Raw genomic sequence first — 17,077 nt, 5'->3', positions numbered from 1 at the left:
AGATCCATCCTAAGATAAAATACAGGAAATAGGATAAGGGCAGACTAGATGGACCATGGGGTCTTTTTCTGTTGTCAGACTTCTATGTTTCTAGGTCTAGGCCCTATACGTTTCTTACAGCTCTCCTTTTTTAAAAAAATATTTATTTGTTTAGAAAATTCATATGATTGTCCATTCACTCTGTGTGACTCGGGGCAGCTTACAAAAAAAATAAAAATTAAAAACCGGAATAGAGGCATAAAAGCAACCGTGACTGTTTGCCGCACAAAACCATGGGTAAGAGAAGGGCAGCTCTGCCCAATTAACCCATGAATAAACAAGCGGGGAGGGGAGATTGCAAGGGAGCCAAATCAGGCAGAAGAGCAAATGAACTTGATGTCGGGAAAGCCTCCCCTTCTCTTCAGGAACCGGACGGAATCTGATCTGCAAAGCACGGAGGGGAAGCAGCTCTTTGTTGCCAGCAATTGATTGACCACCGAGGAAAGGTCAGCTGCTGGCTGCACACAGCAACCACGGAGAAGGAAGCACTTTGAGTGCGCGGCATCTGCTGATGGGACGAGCCCCATGGGCTTTGGTGCCCCAGCAGAAATGCCACCACGCGGGGGCTGAGAACGGCCCTGCAGAAAGGTGGAAGGAGGAACAGGTGGACGAAACAATCAGATGTTTTATCTACAACATCCCTTTTATTTATTTATTTATTTAGTTTTATTTATTGATTTATTGGATTTGTATGCCGCCCCTCTCCGGAGACTCGGGGCGGCTAACAGCAATAATAAAGCAGCATATAATAATAATCCAATACTAAAAATAATTAAAAACCCATTTATATAAAAACCAAACATACATACAGACATACCATGCATAAAATTGTAAAGGCCTAGGGGGAAAGGGTATCTCAGTTCCCCCACGCCTGGTGGCAGAGGTGGGTTTTAAGCAGCTTACGAAAGGCAAGGAGGGTGGGGGAAATTCTAATCTCTGGTGGGAGTTGGTTCCAGAGAGCCGGGGCCACCACAGAGAAGGCTCTTCCCCTGGGCCCCACCAAGCGACATTGTTTAGTTGACGGGACCCGAAGAAGACCCACTCTGTGGGACCTAACTGGTCACTGGGATTCGTGCAGCAGAAGGCGGTCCCTGAGATAATTGGAAATTGACTGGAAAGGGAGCTCTGGAAATGGAGAAGGAGTCAGAGCCGAAGGGGAAAATGACCTGTTGGGAATGCGCTTTTTTTTGTTTATTTATTAATTACAGTTTATTTATTTATTTATTTATTTATTTATTATTTAGATTTGTATGCCGCCCCTCTCCGAAGACTCGGGGCGGCTCACAACAAGATATGACAAATCATAAATAATTCAGATAGCTTTAAAATGTTTAAAGATTTAAAAAACCCCATATACTAACAGACATACACACAAGCATACCATGTATAAATTAAACATGCCCAGGGGGAGATGTTTCAGTTCCCCAATGCCTGACGGCAAAGGTGGGTTTTAAGGAGTTTACGGAAGGCAGGAAGAGTAGGGGCAGTTCTAATCTCTGGGGGGAGTTGGTTCCAGAGGGCCGGTGCCGCCACAGAGAAGGCTCTTCCCCTGGGGCCCGCCAACCGACATTGTTTAGTTGACGGGACCCGGAGAAGGTCCACTCTGTGGGACCTAATCGGTCGCTGGGATTCGTGCGGCAGTAGGCGGTCTCGGAGATATTCTGGCCCAGTGCCATGAAGGGCTTTAAAGGTCATAACCAACACTTTGAATTGTGACCGGAAATTGATCGGCAGCCAATGCAGACTGCGGAGTGATGGTGAAACATGGGCATACCTAGGTAGGCCCATGACTGCTCTCGCAGCTGCATTCTGCATGATCTGAAGTTTCCGAACACTTTTCAAAGGTAGCCCCATGTAGAGAGCATTACAGTAGTCGAGCCTCGAGGTGATGAGGGCATGAGTGACTGTGAGCAGTGACTCCCGGTCCAAATAGGGCCGCAACTGGTGCACCAGGCGAACCTGCGCAAACGCCGCCCTCGCCACAGCTGAAAGATGGTTCTCTAATGTGAGCTGTGGATCGAGGAGGACGCCCAAGTTGCGGACTCTCTATGAGGGGGTCAATAATTCCTCCCCCCTAGGGTAATGGACGGACAGATGGGATTGTCCTTGGGAGGCAAAACCCACAGCCACTCCGTCTTATCCGGGTTGAGTTTGAGTCTGTTGACACCCATCCAGGCCCCAACAGCCTCCAGGCACCGGCACATCACTTCCACCGCTTCGTTGACTGGACATGGGGTGGAGATGTAAAGCTGGGTATCATCAGCATATTGATGATACCTCACCGCATGCCCTTGGATGATCTCACCCAGCGGTTTCATGTAGATATTAAATAGCAGGGGGGAGAGGACCGACCGCTGAGGCACCCCACAAGGGAGAGACCTCGGAGCCGACCTCTGACCCCCCACTAACACCGACTGCGACCGACCGGAGAGGTAGGAGGAGAACCACTGGAGAACAGTGCCTCCCACCCCCAACCCCTCCAGCCGGCGCAGAAGGATACCATGGTCGATGGTATCGAAAGCCGCTGAGAGGTCAAGGAGCACCAGGACAGAGGATAGACCCCTGTCCCGGGCCTGCCAGAGATCATCCATCAACGCGACCAAAGCAGTTTCCTTGCTGTAACTGGGCCTAAAACCAGACTGCCGGGGACCTAGATAATCTGCTTCTTCCAAGGACCGTTGGAGCCGGAGTGCCACCACCTTCTCAACAACCTTCCCCATAAAGGGAAGGTTGGAGACTGGATGATAGTTATTAAGTACGGCTGGGTCCAGGGAAGGCTTCTTGAGGAGGGGGCGCACAAGCGCTTCTTTATACAGTGATGGAAAGACTCCCCTCCCCAAGGAAGCGTTGGTAATCTCCTGGGCCCAGCTCTGTGTCACCTCCCTGCTGGCCGAAACCATCCAGGAGGGACACGGATCCAGTAAACAGGTGGCGGAACTTACAGCTCCAATGGCCTTGTCCACTTCATCAGGTGTCACCAGATCAAACTCTTCCCAGACAGGTGGACAAGTACGTGCCCCAGTCACCTCGACTGACTCGTTGTCAGTCGACTCTGTCTTACAATTGGAGTCGAGGTCGGCCCGGATCTGAGAGACTTTATCAGCGAAAAATGTGTTAAAATCCTCGGCACTACTCTGCAAGGGCTCCCCAACTCCCCCCTGGTTAAGAAGGGAGCGGGTCACCCTAAACAGAGCGGCCGGGCGGGATTCCGCTGATGCAATCAAGGCGGCATGGTACGCGCATCTTGCCGTATTGAGCGTCACTTTGTAAGTCTTAATAAAAGCTCTTACAAGTGTTCGATCAGATTCAGACCTACTCTTCCTCCATCGCTTCTCTAGACGTCTCTTCTGGTGTTTCAACTCCCGGAGCTCCTCATTGAACCATGGGGCTCTACGGGGTCTAGCGCCACGGAGAGGTCGCAAAGGCGCAATCCGGTCAAGAGCTTCCGCCGCAGCCCTGTTCCAGGCCTCTGTAAGAGACTACGCCGAACTGTGGACGAGTGCATCTGGAATAACCCCAAGCGCCGTCTGAAAGCCCTCTGGGTCCATCAGGCGTCTGGGGCGGAACATCTTCATTGGTTCCGCCTCCCTGCGGGGAAGGATTGGAGCCAGGAAGTCAAGCCGTAGTAGGAAATGGTCTGACCATGACAAAGGCACTGCTTCTAAGCCCCTTAGTCTCAGACCATTACTCAATTGCTCGGAAAGGAATACCATGTCAGGTGCGTGCCCTCCCTCGTGAGTCGGACCCTGAACTACTTGAGTCAGGTCCATGGCTGTCATGGTGGCCATGAACTCCTGTGCCAACCCAGAGGTTTCGCCGAGTGACGGCAGATTGAAGTCCCCCAGGACAATAAGTCTGGGGAACTCCACCGCCAACCCGGCTACCTCCTCGAGTAGCACAGGCAGGGCTTTTGACACGCAGCTGGGAGGCAGGTACGTGAGAAATAAGCCCACCTGAACCCCTAAGTCCAACTTCATCAAGAGAGACTCGCAACCCGCAATTTCCGGAGCAATGAGTCTATGTAGGCAAAGGCTCTCCCTGGCTACAATAGCCACTCCTCCCCCCCTTCCCTGGGGTCGAGGCTGATGCCATATCTGAAACCCGGCTGGGCAAATTTCAGAGAGAGGAACACCTCCCTCTGGGCCCAGCCAGGTTTCAGTAATACATGCCAGGTCGGCCTCCTCATCCAGGATCAGATCCCGGATGAGGAGAGCTTTATTTACCACCGACCTGGCATTAAGCAGCAGCAACCTGAGCCCAGGGCCAGAGTTACACTCATCACCAGTGTCCAAGGTTGAGCTCACAGAGCCAGAACAAGGGACCGTTATTAATCAACGGTCCCTCGTTCCCCTGGAACGGCTAACTCTGTGGCCCCTGCCATACCTTGCAGGTCATCTAGTCCAACCCTCTGCCTAGGCAGGAAACTCTACACCTCCCCAGCCTAATGACAGTCCGATCTCCTCTTGAAAGTGTCCAAAGTTGGGGAGTTCCCAACCTCCGCTGGCAGGCCATTCCATTGGTTGATCGCTATGACCGTCAGGAAGTTCTTCCTTATTTCTAGGTTGAATCTCTCCTTGGTCACCTTCCAACTATTGTTCCTCGTCTGGCCCTCTGGTGTCCTGGAAGATAGTGTGACCCCCTCCGCTCTGTGGCAACCCCTCAAGTACCTGTAGATTGCTATTATGTCTGCTCTGCCCCTCCTTTTCTCTAGGCTGTCCATGCCCAGTTCCCGCAGTCTCTCTTCGTAAGTCTTAGTTTCAAGTCCCCTAATCATTTTGGTTGCTCTTTTCTGCACCTTCTCCAGAATTTTTATGTCTCTTTTGAAGTGGGGTGACCAGAACTGAATGCAGTACTCCAGATGTGGTCTGACCAGGGCATTATAGAGTGGTATTAATACCTCTCTGGTCTTGGAGTGTATCCCCCTGTTGATGCAGCTTAGGGTTGTGTTGGCCTTTTTAGCCGCTGCTGCACATTGCTGGCTCATGTTTAGTTGATTATCCACCAAGACTCTGAGATCTCTTTCCCAGTCACTACTGCTATGTAGGGTTCCTCCCAGACTGTATGTGTGTCTAGGGTTTTTTACCTAGGTGGAGGACTTTACTCTTCTCGACATTGAACATCATTTTGTTAGTTTGCGCCCCCACAGCGTTAATCTATCTAGGTCTTTCTGTATTTTGAGCCTGTCCTCTAGGGCAGTGTTTCCCAACCTTGGCCACTTGGAGATATCTGGACTTCAACTCCCAGAATTCCCCAGCCAGGATTCTCATCTTCCTTTGTGGCATCCAGGCTGAGCCTCTGTCCCTTAAAGCAGCTGGGCAGCCCTTAAGGCACAAGCACAAGGGAAGAACAATTAGGCCGGCCAAGCTTTCCGCATTGCAAAAGAGGAAATTGCCAGTCCCTTCAGCAAGGCTATTCAGCCCCTCAGACTGGGCACCTTCCCCCCATAGAAACATAGAAGACACAGCAGAAAAAGACCTCATGGTCCATCTAGTCTGCCCTTATACTATTTCCTGTATTTTATCTTAGGGTGGATCTATGTTTATCCCAGGTGTGTTTAAATTCAGTTTCAAATTATGGATTGACCAACCACGTCTGCTGGACATTTGTTCCAAGGATCTACTCCTCTTTTGGTCAAATCATATTTTCTCATGTTGCTTTCTGATCTTTCCACCAACTGACCTCAGATTGTGTCCCCTTGTTCTTGGGTTCACTTTCCTATGAAAAACACTTCCCTCCTGGACCTTATTTAACCCTTTAAACCCATATTTAAATGTTTTAATCGTGTCCCCCCCCCCATCTGAGCCCTTTGGCAGGCGGGGGCCCTCGGTGAGCCCTGAATTATCCTGGCAACCTGGGCTCCGGTGGAGAGTCATTATTTCCACGGAAGAAAAGAAAGGGAGGGAAAGCGGCCACTCGCTCAAAAGCGAACAATGGGACGCGCTCAGAAGGCCCCGCGACTGTCAATAAGCGGGAGAAGAAAAGAGCGGAGACAAAAGGGTTGATGGCCTTCCCTGTGCGAGGGAGATTCGGGAGGCTTCACCTCCTGCGCTTCTATTCTGTGGCCAAGCGCCAGAGCAGCCTTCAGGGCGACCGCCATTAACCTCTGGAAGGTAACACAACCGGGAGCACCAAGCCTTGACGGCCGGTCACATGGGAGCCACCACGAGAATCTTTGCAGCTCCGAGCTGGGCTCAGTCAGGGCCACTGTCGGAACCTCGCGGCTTCCTCTCCTCACCCAACAATCATCGCGGCTAGAAGGCAGGAGGAGGACTTTGGGGTCCTTGGTCCTCTCTGAACTTTGTGGTTTCTCTGCAGGTGTTTCATCACCCAACTATCAACAGTGCTGGGGGGCTACTGGGCTTTGTGGAGAGGAGGAGGAGGAGGCATAAGAAGAAGAGGAGGAGGAACAGGAGGAGAACAAGGAAGGAGGATAAGGAGGAGGAGGAGGAAAGTAGAGTCTTTGGTGTTGGGTTTGGTTGTTGTCTTGAGATGTTTCACAACCCAACTAGTTAAGATCAATAGCCAGAGCATTCAGACTTATATACCGCTTCACTGTGCTTTTCCAGCCCGACAGAATCAGCATATTTGCCCCCAACAACCTGGGTCCTCATTTGACCCACCTCAGAAGGAAGGAAGGAAGGAAGGAAGGAAGGAAGGAAGGAAGGAAGGAAGGAAGGAAGGAAGGAAGGAAGGAAGGAAGGAAGGAAGGAAGGAAGGAATAGTAATACCGTGTTTCCCCGACAGTAAGGCAGTGTCTTACTTTTTTTTTATCCACAAAAGCCCCACTATGTCTTACTTTCGGGGTATGTTTTACATTGGGAAAAAAAATGAAAGGGTCCTTTCAGCGGCTGCAGGAGGCAAAGATTGGGGTTTCCTCTTTGCGTGGGCGGCGGGGAAGACCCAGGGAAGGTTTCGTCACCCGCTCGGGACAAACCCAAGCGGCCGAGTCGACGGAGCACGCGGGGGAAGCTTTACGGGCCGGACGATTGGGGGGGCGGGGGGGCGCGAGGCAAAGGAAGTGAAGGGAACTACGGGAGCCGGGAAGGCGCGGAGCCAGGTGCGAGCGTCGCAGCACGCGTGTCCTTTCAGACCCCCCCCCGCCGTTTCCCGCCTCCACTCACCAAATTGACAGGGTGAAGGTAGCCGTTCCCGGAGGGCTCTTCTTGCGCGTGGTTTTCTTACGTGCCTTGCCCGCCGCCGCGCCCCGGCCTTTGCCCGGGAAGCCCCGCTAAGCCTACTGCACCTGACTCGGCGAGGCGAGAGGGAAGGAGAAGCGCAAGTGGATGCGGAGCGCCCGGGAGGCATTTATCCGCCCGGGAGGCATTTATCCGTCCTTCGCTTTGACGGCGCTGGTCCGAAGCGAGCCGAGCGGGCGGACCAGCGCCGTCAAAGCGAAGGATGGATAAATGCCTCCCGGGCGCTCCGCATCCACTTGCGCTTCTCCTTCTTCCCTCTTGCCTCGCCGAGTCAGGCGCAGAAGGCTTAGCGGGGACCAGCGCCGTCCTTCGCTTTGCCAAGCCGGGGAAGAGGCGGTGGCGGCGAGGCGAAGGACGGCGCTGGTCCGAAGCGAGCCGAGCGGAGGGGAGCGCCGTCCTTCGCCTCGCCGCCACCGCCTCTTCCCCGGCTTGGCAAAGCGAAGGACGGCGCTGGTCCGAAACGCCACAACCCCTTCAGCGGAAGATGGAGAATTCTCACTCGCAGGAAAAACAATCCAGGCTCGCCAATCCGGAAATGCGAGGCGAAGGACGGCGCTGGTCCGAAGTTGTAGAACTTCCGTTTTTCCGAGTGACCCCGCATTTCCGGGTTGGCGAGCCTGGATTGTTCTTCCCGACGTCATCGGGCTCCCCCCCCCCGCAATACTCCCGTGTTTCCCCGAAAGTAAGACATATGTCTTACTTTCGGGGTATGGCTTATATTAGCCGACCCCCCCTGAAAACCCCCATATGTCTTACAATCGGGGGGGTCTTACTATCCGGGAAACACGGTAGGACAAATCAAGGGAGATATTTCTTCACCCAGAGGGTGGTTGGTTGATGGAATTCCCTTCCAGAAGAGGTCATGACAGCTGTCAGCCTGGAGAGCTTCAAGGCAGGATTGGACAGATTCATGGATGCCAAGCGTATTATAGAAGGTTATTGAAACAGATGTCCATGTGCCGCCTCTATGTTGGTTGAGGCAGGTAGGATTCCCTTGGGTCCCATTTGTTGGAGGTCCAGGGAAAGGGAGGGTCTTGCCTTCTCTTTCTGCTCAAGATTCCCATGGACAATTGGCGGGCCACTGTGGGACACAGAATGCTGGACTCCATGGGCTTTGGCCTGATTCTGCAGGGTTCTTCTTAGGTTCTTATGCCAACCGTTTGCACTTTCTGAGGCCTGGCCTTTCATGCTCAATGAAGTGCTCCCAGGTGTCCAATGTATTTTTCCCCAACCCTGCCACTTCATAACACCAACCACCTGTCAAGCCAGTGCAGAATTGGTGATCAACCAACGGGTGGCCACACTATCTCTAGAAGGCCCAGATGTTGATGGGAACTTGGGTGATTTTCAGGAGAAAACAGATGCATCCACAAAGCATCCTTTCAAGGGGTTCAAGGCCATCCTATGCCCACCTGTCAAGCCGTGCAGAAGTTGGTGATGAATCAATGGCTTGCCACACTATCTATAAAAGGCCTGATGTTGATGGGAACTTGGGAGGGGGATTTCCAGAAGGGAACAGAGGCAGCCAGAAAGCAACCTTTGGAGGGGCTCAAGGCCATCTTGACATCCCTCCCAAAGAAGTTTACAGACTCAACCTCTTGCCCCCAACAATCTGGGTCCTCATTTGACCCACCAAGGAAGGAAAGAAGGAATAGCAATAGCATTTAGACTTATATCCCGCTTCCTAGTGCTTTTACAGCCCTAAGGACTTTACAGAACCAGCCTCTTGCCCCCAACAATCTGGGTCCTCATTTGACCCACCTGAGAAGGATGGGAGGCTGAGTCAACCTTGAGACGGTGGTGAGATTTGAACTGCTGAACTACAGCTAACAGTCAGCTGAAGGAGCTACACTCTAACCACTGTGGCACCCTGGCTCTTCAGTATTGCTAGGAGAGGGGGTTGCAGTTAGGAGGGGAGGGGGCATTTGTTTATTTATTTGACTTGACTTCTTTGCTGCCCAATCTCAATGGGACTCAGGGTGGCTAGAGGGACCCTGGTGCCCTCTGAGCTAGTTTGTTTCTTGCAGATGTTTGATTAACCAACTAGGGCAGCGTTCCCCAAACTTGGCAACTTGAATATATTTGGACTTCAACTCCCAAAATTCCCCAGCCAGCAAGTGCTGGCTGGGGAATTCTGGGAGTTGAAGTCCAGATATCTTCAAGTTGCCAAGGTTGGGAAACACTGAACTAGGGACCCTCACCAAAGATATGCTTGGCTTCCAGCCTGAGGTGCCACCAGGTGCTACTTACCAAGGCGTCTATGAGGACCCCGGCCCCTTCCTCGCTTTCATGCAGGGTGTCGATGTCTGTGAGCTCCTGCAGAAGATCCACCACCGCGATGGCGACATGTGGGGGTTCAGAGTTAAGGCAAACTATCACTGCCTGGTTTGGTGCTGCAACCCAACAAGACCCACACAGACTTCAGAGGAGAACCAGAACGGCAGAACAAAACAATGGCTGCCCACCTGTCTTCCCTTGAGGACCTGTAGACTGCACGGGTCAAAAAGAGGGCGGTGAAAATATTGACTGACCCGTCACATCCTGGACACAAACTGTTTCAACTCCCACCCTCAAAACGTCGCTACAGAGCCCTGCACACCAAGACAACTAGACACAAGGACAGGTTTTTTCTAGAATGCCATCACTCTGCTAAATAAATAATTCCCTCAACACGGTCAAACTATTTACTAAGTCTGTACTACTAGTTTTTTTCTCATCATTCCTATCATCCATCTCCTCCCACTTATGACTGTAACTTATTGCTTGTATCCTTATTTTTATTAATATTGATTCATTGCTTATTTGACCCCTATGACAATCATGAAGTGTTGGACCACATGATTCTGGACCAATGTCTCTTTTCTTTTATAGACGCTGAGAGCATCTGCAACAAAGACAAATTCCTTGTGTGTCCACTCACACTTGGCCAAGAAAGGATTCTATTCTAAATTCTATTCTATTCTACTTTCTCTTCTCATTCCTTTTCTATTCACTATTCTATTCTACTCTACTCTAAATTCTATTCTGTTATTTCTATTCTACTCTCTATTCTATTCTATTCACTATTCTATTCTAATAAATTCAGATTATCTGCCTCCAAATAGCTGCCCAAGGAGGAAAATGAATAAATTGGTGGCAAATAAAAAAAGGGGAGATGCCTTAAGCTACGTCAGCCCCCTCTTTTCCTTCGTTCGGGGGACATCAACAAACCCATTTGTTCTTCCCTGTGTTTGGTTCAGAAGAATTGTTGAGTGCCTGTCTTGACAAGCTTTGATCTCCGAGAGGTGTCAAGCGATGGGCTTGTGCGAACCGGCTGCTGATGGGCTGAATTCGCTTCCTCCTGGTTTGATGCCCTTCCTCGCCTGTTGCAGGCAGCAGCGACAGAAGGGAATTTGAGCAACAAAGAGGAAGCGATGGGAGAGTGATTTAAAGATTAGAAACGGAGGGTTCAAGGCTCCGGGGAGAGCAACGTCCTCGGGGGAGCGGGATGCGATACGTCAAAACTCTGAAGCATGTCCTCTAAATTGATGTGCCAATGGGGAGAATAGCGGATCGTCCGCTCCCCATTTATCCTTGGCGTTTCAAACGGCAGCCCTGGGGGAGGAGGGGAGGGAAGAGGGGTCTTGGCAGCTTTGAGATCAAGCAGAAGACCCTGCTCCCCCCTCAGCTGGGGAAAGGAAACCAGGAGAAGGGAAGGGAGGGTTCACACCGCTTCCCGGGCTCGGCTATTCATGGGCTTCTGGAGCCTTGGCTAATCAATCAACATCCAGGCACAGGGAGAATGCAGAGGAACGGAGCCGAAAGGGGCCTTGGGAGGTCTTCTAGTCCACCCCCCTGCTCAAAGAGGAGACCCTAGACCCAAGAGTGCTATCATGTCTCCCCTGGTCCTTCTTTTCATTAAACTAGACTGACCCATCTCTTTTCCCTAGGAAGACTTTGGAGGGGGCCTTCCAGCCCATCGATCAAACACCAGGAAGAGGCTTGGACAGGCAGGGGGAGGGAGGGAGGGGAAGGCATCCTTCCTTCCTTCCATCTACCCACTCTTCCTCCCTCTCTCCCTCCTTCCTTTCTTTCTTTCCTTTCTTTTTTCCCTTTCTTTCTTTCTCTCTCTTTTCTTTCTCGTCCTTATTTATTTACTTATTTATTTATTGGATTTCTCTCCGGGAATTCAGAGAGGGGCGTAATAATAACAACAAAGTTGGAAGGGACCTTGGAGGTCTTCTAGTCCAACCCCCTGCTTAGGCAGGAAACCCTACACTACTTCAGACAGATGGTTCTCCAACATCTTCTTAAAAGGTTCCAGTGCTGGAGCATTCCCAACTTCTGGAGGCAACTTCTGTTCCACTAATGAATTGTTTTAACTGTCAGGAAATTTCTCCTTAGTTCTAAGTTGCTTCTCTCCTTGTTTAGTTTCCACCCATTGCTTCTTGTTTTACTCTCAGGTGTTTTGGAGAATATGTTGACTCCCTCTTCTTTGGGGCAACCCCTGAGATATTGGAAGGCTGCTCTCATGTCTCCCCTGGTCCTTCTAGACATTCTAAACTAGACATATTCAACTTCTTAATAATAATAACAACAACAGAGTTGGAAGGGACCTTGAAGGTCTTCTAGTCCAACCCCCTGTTTAGGCAGGAAACCTTACACTACTTCAGACAGATATCCCAATATCTTCTAAAAATTTCCAGTGTCGGAGCATTCACAACTTCTGGAGGCAAGCTGTTCCATTGATCAATTGTTCTAACTGTCAGGAATTTTCTCCTTAGTTCTAAGTTGCTTCTCTCCTTATTTAGTTTCCTCCCATTGCTTCTTGTTCTATCCTCAGGTGCTTTGGAGAATAGGTTGACTCCATCTTCTTTGTGGCAACCCCTGAGATACTGGAATGCTTCTCTCATGTCTCCCCTGGTCCTTCTTTTTATTCAACTAGCCAGGCCCAGTTCCTTTCTTCGTATGTTGTAGCATCCATCCCCCGAGTCCTCTTTGTGGCTCTTCTCTGCACTCTTTCCCAAGTTTCAACATCTTCTTTTTATATTGTGGTGATCAAAACTGAATGCACTATTCCAAGTATGGCCTTACCAAGGCATTATCCTACATTATTTCAGATAAGTAGCTGTCCAGACTCTTCTTAAAAACTTTATCCAGTGATGTAGCAACCACAACTTCTGGAAGCAAGAATGTTCTTAGTTCTAAGTTGCTTCTCCCCTTGATTAGTTTCCATCCATCACTTCTTCTTCTACCCTCAAGTGCTTTGGAGAATAGGTTGACTCCCTCTTCTTTGTAGCCGGGATGGCGCAGTGGTTAGAGTACAGCACCGCAAGATGCTTCAGATAACTGCTACTTGTAGTTAAGCAGTTCAAATCTCACCACCGGTTGACTCAAGGTTGACTCAGCCTTCCTTCCTTTTGAGGTGGGTCAAATGAGGACCCAGACTGTTGGGGGCAAGAGGCTGATTCTGTAAACCGCTTAGAGAGGGCTGTAAAGTACTGCAAAGCAGTATATAAAATCTAAATGCTATTGCTACAGCCCCTCTAATATTGGAATACTGTTCACATACCACCCTTAGTCCTCCTTGTCATTAAAGAAGACATATTCAACTCCAGCAAACGTTCTTCATGTTTTAATCTCCAGCCCCCTCATCAACACCTTGGTTGCTGTTCTCTACACCAGTGTTTCCCAACCTTGGCCACTTGAAGATATTTGGACTTCAACTCCCAGAATTCACCACCCAGCGAATGCTGGCTGGGGAATTCTGGGAGTTGAAGTCCAGATACAGTATCTTCAAGTGGCCAAGGCTGGGAAACACTGCTCTACACTCTTTCTAGAGTCTCAAAGTCTTTTTTGCACTGTGGCTACCAAAAGTAGATGCAGTATTCCACGTCTGGCCTTACCAAGGCCTTATAAAGTGGTATTATAGCCAACGGTCATTTTCCTCCCAGACTTCTCATGGATGAGGGGGACAGAACTGGTGGTATTTTATTTACTTATTTATTAGAGTTGGAAGGGACCTTATAGGTCTAGTCCAACCCCCTTCCCAAGCAGGAGACCCTACACTATTTCGGACAAATAGACGTCCAATCTCCTCTTGAAAGTCAGTTCTTGCAACCGTTCTTCATATGTTTTAGCCTCCAGGCCCCTAGTCCTCTTTGTGGCTCTTCTCTGCACTCTTTCTAGAGTCTCAACATCTTTTTACTGAATGCAGTATTCCAAGTATGGCCTTACCAAGGCTTTATCCTATATTATAGAAACATAGAAGACTGACGGCAGAAAAAGACCTCCTGGTTCATCTAGTCTGCCCTTATACTATTTTATCTTAGGGTGGATCTATGTTTATCCCAGGCATGTTTCAATTCAGTTACTGTGGATTATTTCAGATAAGTAGCTGTCCAGTCTCTTCTTAAAAACTTTATCCAGGACTGTAACTCCCACAACTTCTGAAGGCAACTTCTGTTCCACTGGTTGATTGCTCTCACTGTCAGAAAGTTCCTCCTTATTTCCAGGTTGAGTCTCTCCTTGGTCAGCTTCCATCCGTTATTCCTTGTCTGGCCTTCAGGTACTTTGGAAAACAGCCTGACCCCCTTCCTCCTCTCTGGGGCAGACCCCCAAATATTGGAAGATGCTCTCCTGTCTTCCCTGGTCCTTCTCTTCGCTGGACTAGCCATGCCTAGTTTCTGCAATCTCTCTTTGTACGTTTTAGTTTCCAGTCCCCTGATCATCCTGGTTGCTCTCTTCTGCACTTTCTCTAGAGTCACAATGTCTTTTCTGCAGTGTGTTGACCAAAACTGGATGCAGTATTCCACGTGTGGCCTTACTGAGGCCTTATAAAGTGGCCTTATGGCCAATGGTTGTTGTCATCTCAGATTTCTCGTGGCTGAGCGGGGACAGGACCAGTGGTATTTTGTCTCCTTCAAGGCTGTCACTAGCAAGGCCTCCATCATTTATGTCCCTCCACCTGACCAGCCCATCCAAGTCCACCTTTTAACAAATGACATGTTGCTGAGGCTGCTTGAAGCCTTCAGAAAAAACCTTGGGGGAACAAAACTGTCAAGGCCACAGAGCTGCTTACGTGGAGGAAATATTTCTAGGTAAATTTTCTTTGGGTCTGTTGGTTTTTTAAACTGAAGAAAGTGGGTTGTTTATTTATTTTTATTTTTTGCAGAGATCAGCACTGCATAGTTCATGCACAAACAACAAAAAGCAGGCATGGAGGTGCCCCCCCCAACCCCCCGGGGGGGGCAGTTGGATGTTTTCAGCTTAGAAACATAAAAGATTGACGGCAGAAAAAGTTCTCATGGTCCATCTCGTCTGCCCTTATACTATTTCCTGTATTAGGATGGATCTGTTTATCCCAGGCATGTTTAAATTCAGTTACTGTGGATTTATCTACCACGTCTTCTGGAAGTTTGTTCCAAGGATCTACTACTCTTTCAGTGAAATAATATTTTCTCACGTTGCTTTTGATCTTCCCCCCAACTAACTTCAGATTGTGTCCCCTTGTTCTTGGGTTCACTTTCCTATTAAAAACACTTCCCTCCTGAACCCTATTTAACCCTTTAACATTTTTAAATGTTTCGATCATGTCCCCCCTTTTCCTTCTGTCCTCCATACTATACAGATGGAGTTCATGAAGTCTTTCCTGATACGTTTTATGCTTAAGACCTTCCACCATTCTTGTAGCCCGTCTTTGGACCCGTTCAAGTTTGTCAATATCTTTTTGTAGGTGAGGTCTCCAGAACTGGACACAGTATTATTCCAAATGGGGTCTCACCAGCACTCTATATAGCGGGATCACAATCTCCCTCTTCCTGCTTGTTATACCTCTAGCTATGCAGCCAAGCATCCTACTTGCTTTCTCTACCGCCTGACTGCACTGTTCCCCATTTGGAGACTGTCAGAAATCACAACCCCTAAATCCATCAACCTAGCTTGATGAGGATGTTATCCATTCAGTCATTCTCTGCGTCTTCCAATCTTTCCCTTCCCAGCATCATCGCTTTCTCCAGTGAATTCACCCCGCAAGACGTGGTCAAAATAAGCAAGACCTGCAATGTGGTGGTTCCGCCTTCCACTGACAGATCGGGTGTGATGTGCTCCATCGCTTGCTTGTTAGTTTGCTGTCCAAGGAATTCTCAAGCACCACAATTCCAACAAGTCCGTTTTCTTGTTTCTGTAAGGTCCAACTTTCACAACTAGGGGTAGCTCTGGGGAGAACGTAAGAAGCTACGTCCCCCGTTGACTGCACCTCGCTCTACAAATCTACAAATTAAAATGCACCCTGGCCACGGAAGGTCCCACAATCGACGGTGAGTTTTGGCCCAGCCAAATTAACCACAGACTCTTCTGAATGCAATTGCTTCCTCCAGTGAATTCCGCTGCATGGCGTAACCAAAGCGAGACACAGTTTTGTGATGTTTGCCTCCCAGTGAGATGCCTACGGTTCAGTGCTCCAGGGCCGGGGAGGCGCAGTGGTTAGAGTGCAGAACTGCAGGCTACCTTCAGCTAACGGCTAGTTGTAGTTCGGCGGTTCAAATCTCACCACTGGCTCAAGGTTGGATCAGCCTTTCCGTCCTTCCTTGGTGGGTCAAATGAGAACCCAGAGTGTTGGGAGCAAGAGGTTGATTCTGTAAAACCACTTAGAGAGGGATGGAAAAGCACTAGGAAGCGGTAGATAAGTCTAAATGCTATTGCTATTCCTTCCTTCCTTCCTTCCTTCCTTCCCTCCCTCCCTCCCTCCTTCCTTCCTTCCTTCCTTCCTTTCCTTCCCTCCCTCCCTTCCTTGGTGGGTCAAATGAGGACCCAGATTGTTGGGGGCAAGAGGCTGATTCTGTCAACCCCTTAGAGAGGGCTGGAAAAGCACCAGGAAGTGGTATATAAGTCTAAGTGCTATTGCTATTGGTTGTTGGCCTCCTTTGCTGTCCAACAAATGGGTCTCACGTTGCCTCACTGCTGGCTTGACCCCTCCTATGCCGCGTGGGGGTGTCTCGTGGGTGCATGCACGTTGGAATGGAAAAAAACCTTTAGGATTAGCGATGAAACATCTTCCATCGCTTTTCGGCCTTTTGGCTAAGATCAAGTGTAGAAACATCTTCCAGAAATAAATCAACCCAGTCCAATTGCTGTGGGGAGAAAAGACCCTCTGGAGACCTCATGCAGCCCCTTCAAAGGAGCCTCTCTCTTTTTGTTCTCAAAAGACATTTTTCTCAGTCTTAAATCTTTTATTCTTCTTCTTCTTGTTGTTGTTATTGTTATTATTCTGCCTTCTCCTCCAGCCTGTCTTTCCTCCTGGCCAAGATAACATTTCTAACAGAGTTTTCTCATTGTTACTTATCAGTTAACTACGAAAGGCAAGAGGCTGACATCAGACGGATGGCAGTTGGGGAGATTTGTTAAATGTCCAAGGGAGCCTTGCAGGCAATTTCCACAAAGCCTGTTTGATTTTTTCCCTCTGCAATTCCAGGTCAACTCAAGATAACAGAGAGAAAGACAGCTGCGGATGGACCTGGCAGGCAGAGGCTGCCCTAATAGCCCTCGGGGGAATAAGGGCCAGGGGAAAAACCTGGCCTCCTAACCTGACAGAGCAGGCGTCTCCAACCTGGACAAATTTCAGCCTTGTAGACTTTGACTCCCAGAATTCCCCAGCCACCCTGCGGTTCCCCACCCATCCTCCATCGCATTTCCCAAACCAACCTAGGACTAAGGAATTTCTTGACAGTGACAACAATTAACAATTAACCAGTGGAACAGCTTCCCTCAAGAAGTGGCGGGTGCTCTAACCCTTGAAGATTTTGGGAAGAGACTGGAGAATCATTTGTCCATGGCGGTAGAGGGTAAGGCTGTCTAACCTTGGC

General features: G+C 49.5%; 1 protein-coding gene across 1 annotated transcript in view; it reads right to left on the bottom strand.

Moving 5' to 3' along the window:
• The window catches only part of CTNNBL1 (catenin beta like 1), a 105,790-nt gene that overhangs the window by 62,407 nt on the left and 26,306 nt on the right, over positions 1–17,077 (bottom strand). Inside the window, exon 5 of the mRNA XM_070744258.1 lies at positions 9,486–9,583. Within this exon, the coding sequence (XP_070600359.1) occupies positions 9,486–9,583 (98 nt within the window). The remainder of the gene's footprint in view (positions 1–9,485; positions 9,584–17,077) is intronic.

The sequence above is a fragment of the Erythrolamprus reginae genome, chromosome 3, assembly GCF_031021105.1.
Source record: "Erythrolamprus reginae isolate rEryReg1 chromosome 3, rEryReg1.hap1, whole genome shotgun sequence".
NCBI lineage: Eukaryota > Metazoa > Chordata > Lepidosauria > Squamata > Dipsadidae > Erythrolamprus > Erythrolamprus reginae.
Note: the sequence above shows the minus strand (reverse complement) of the source record. Positions and strands in the feature narration are given on the sequence as shown.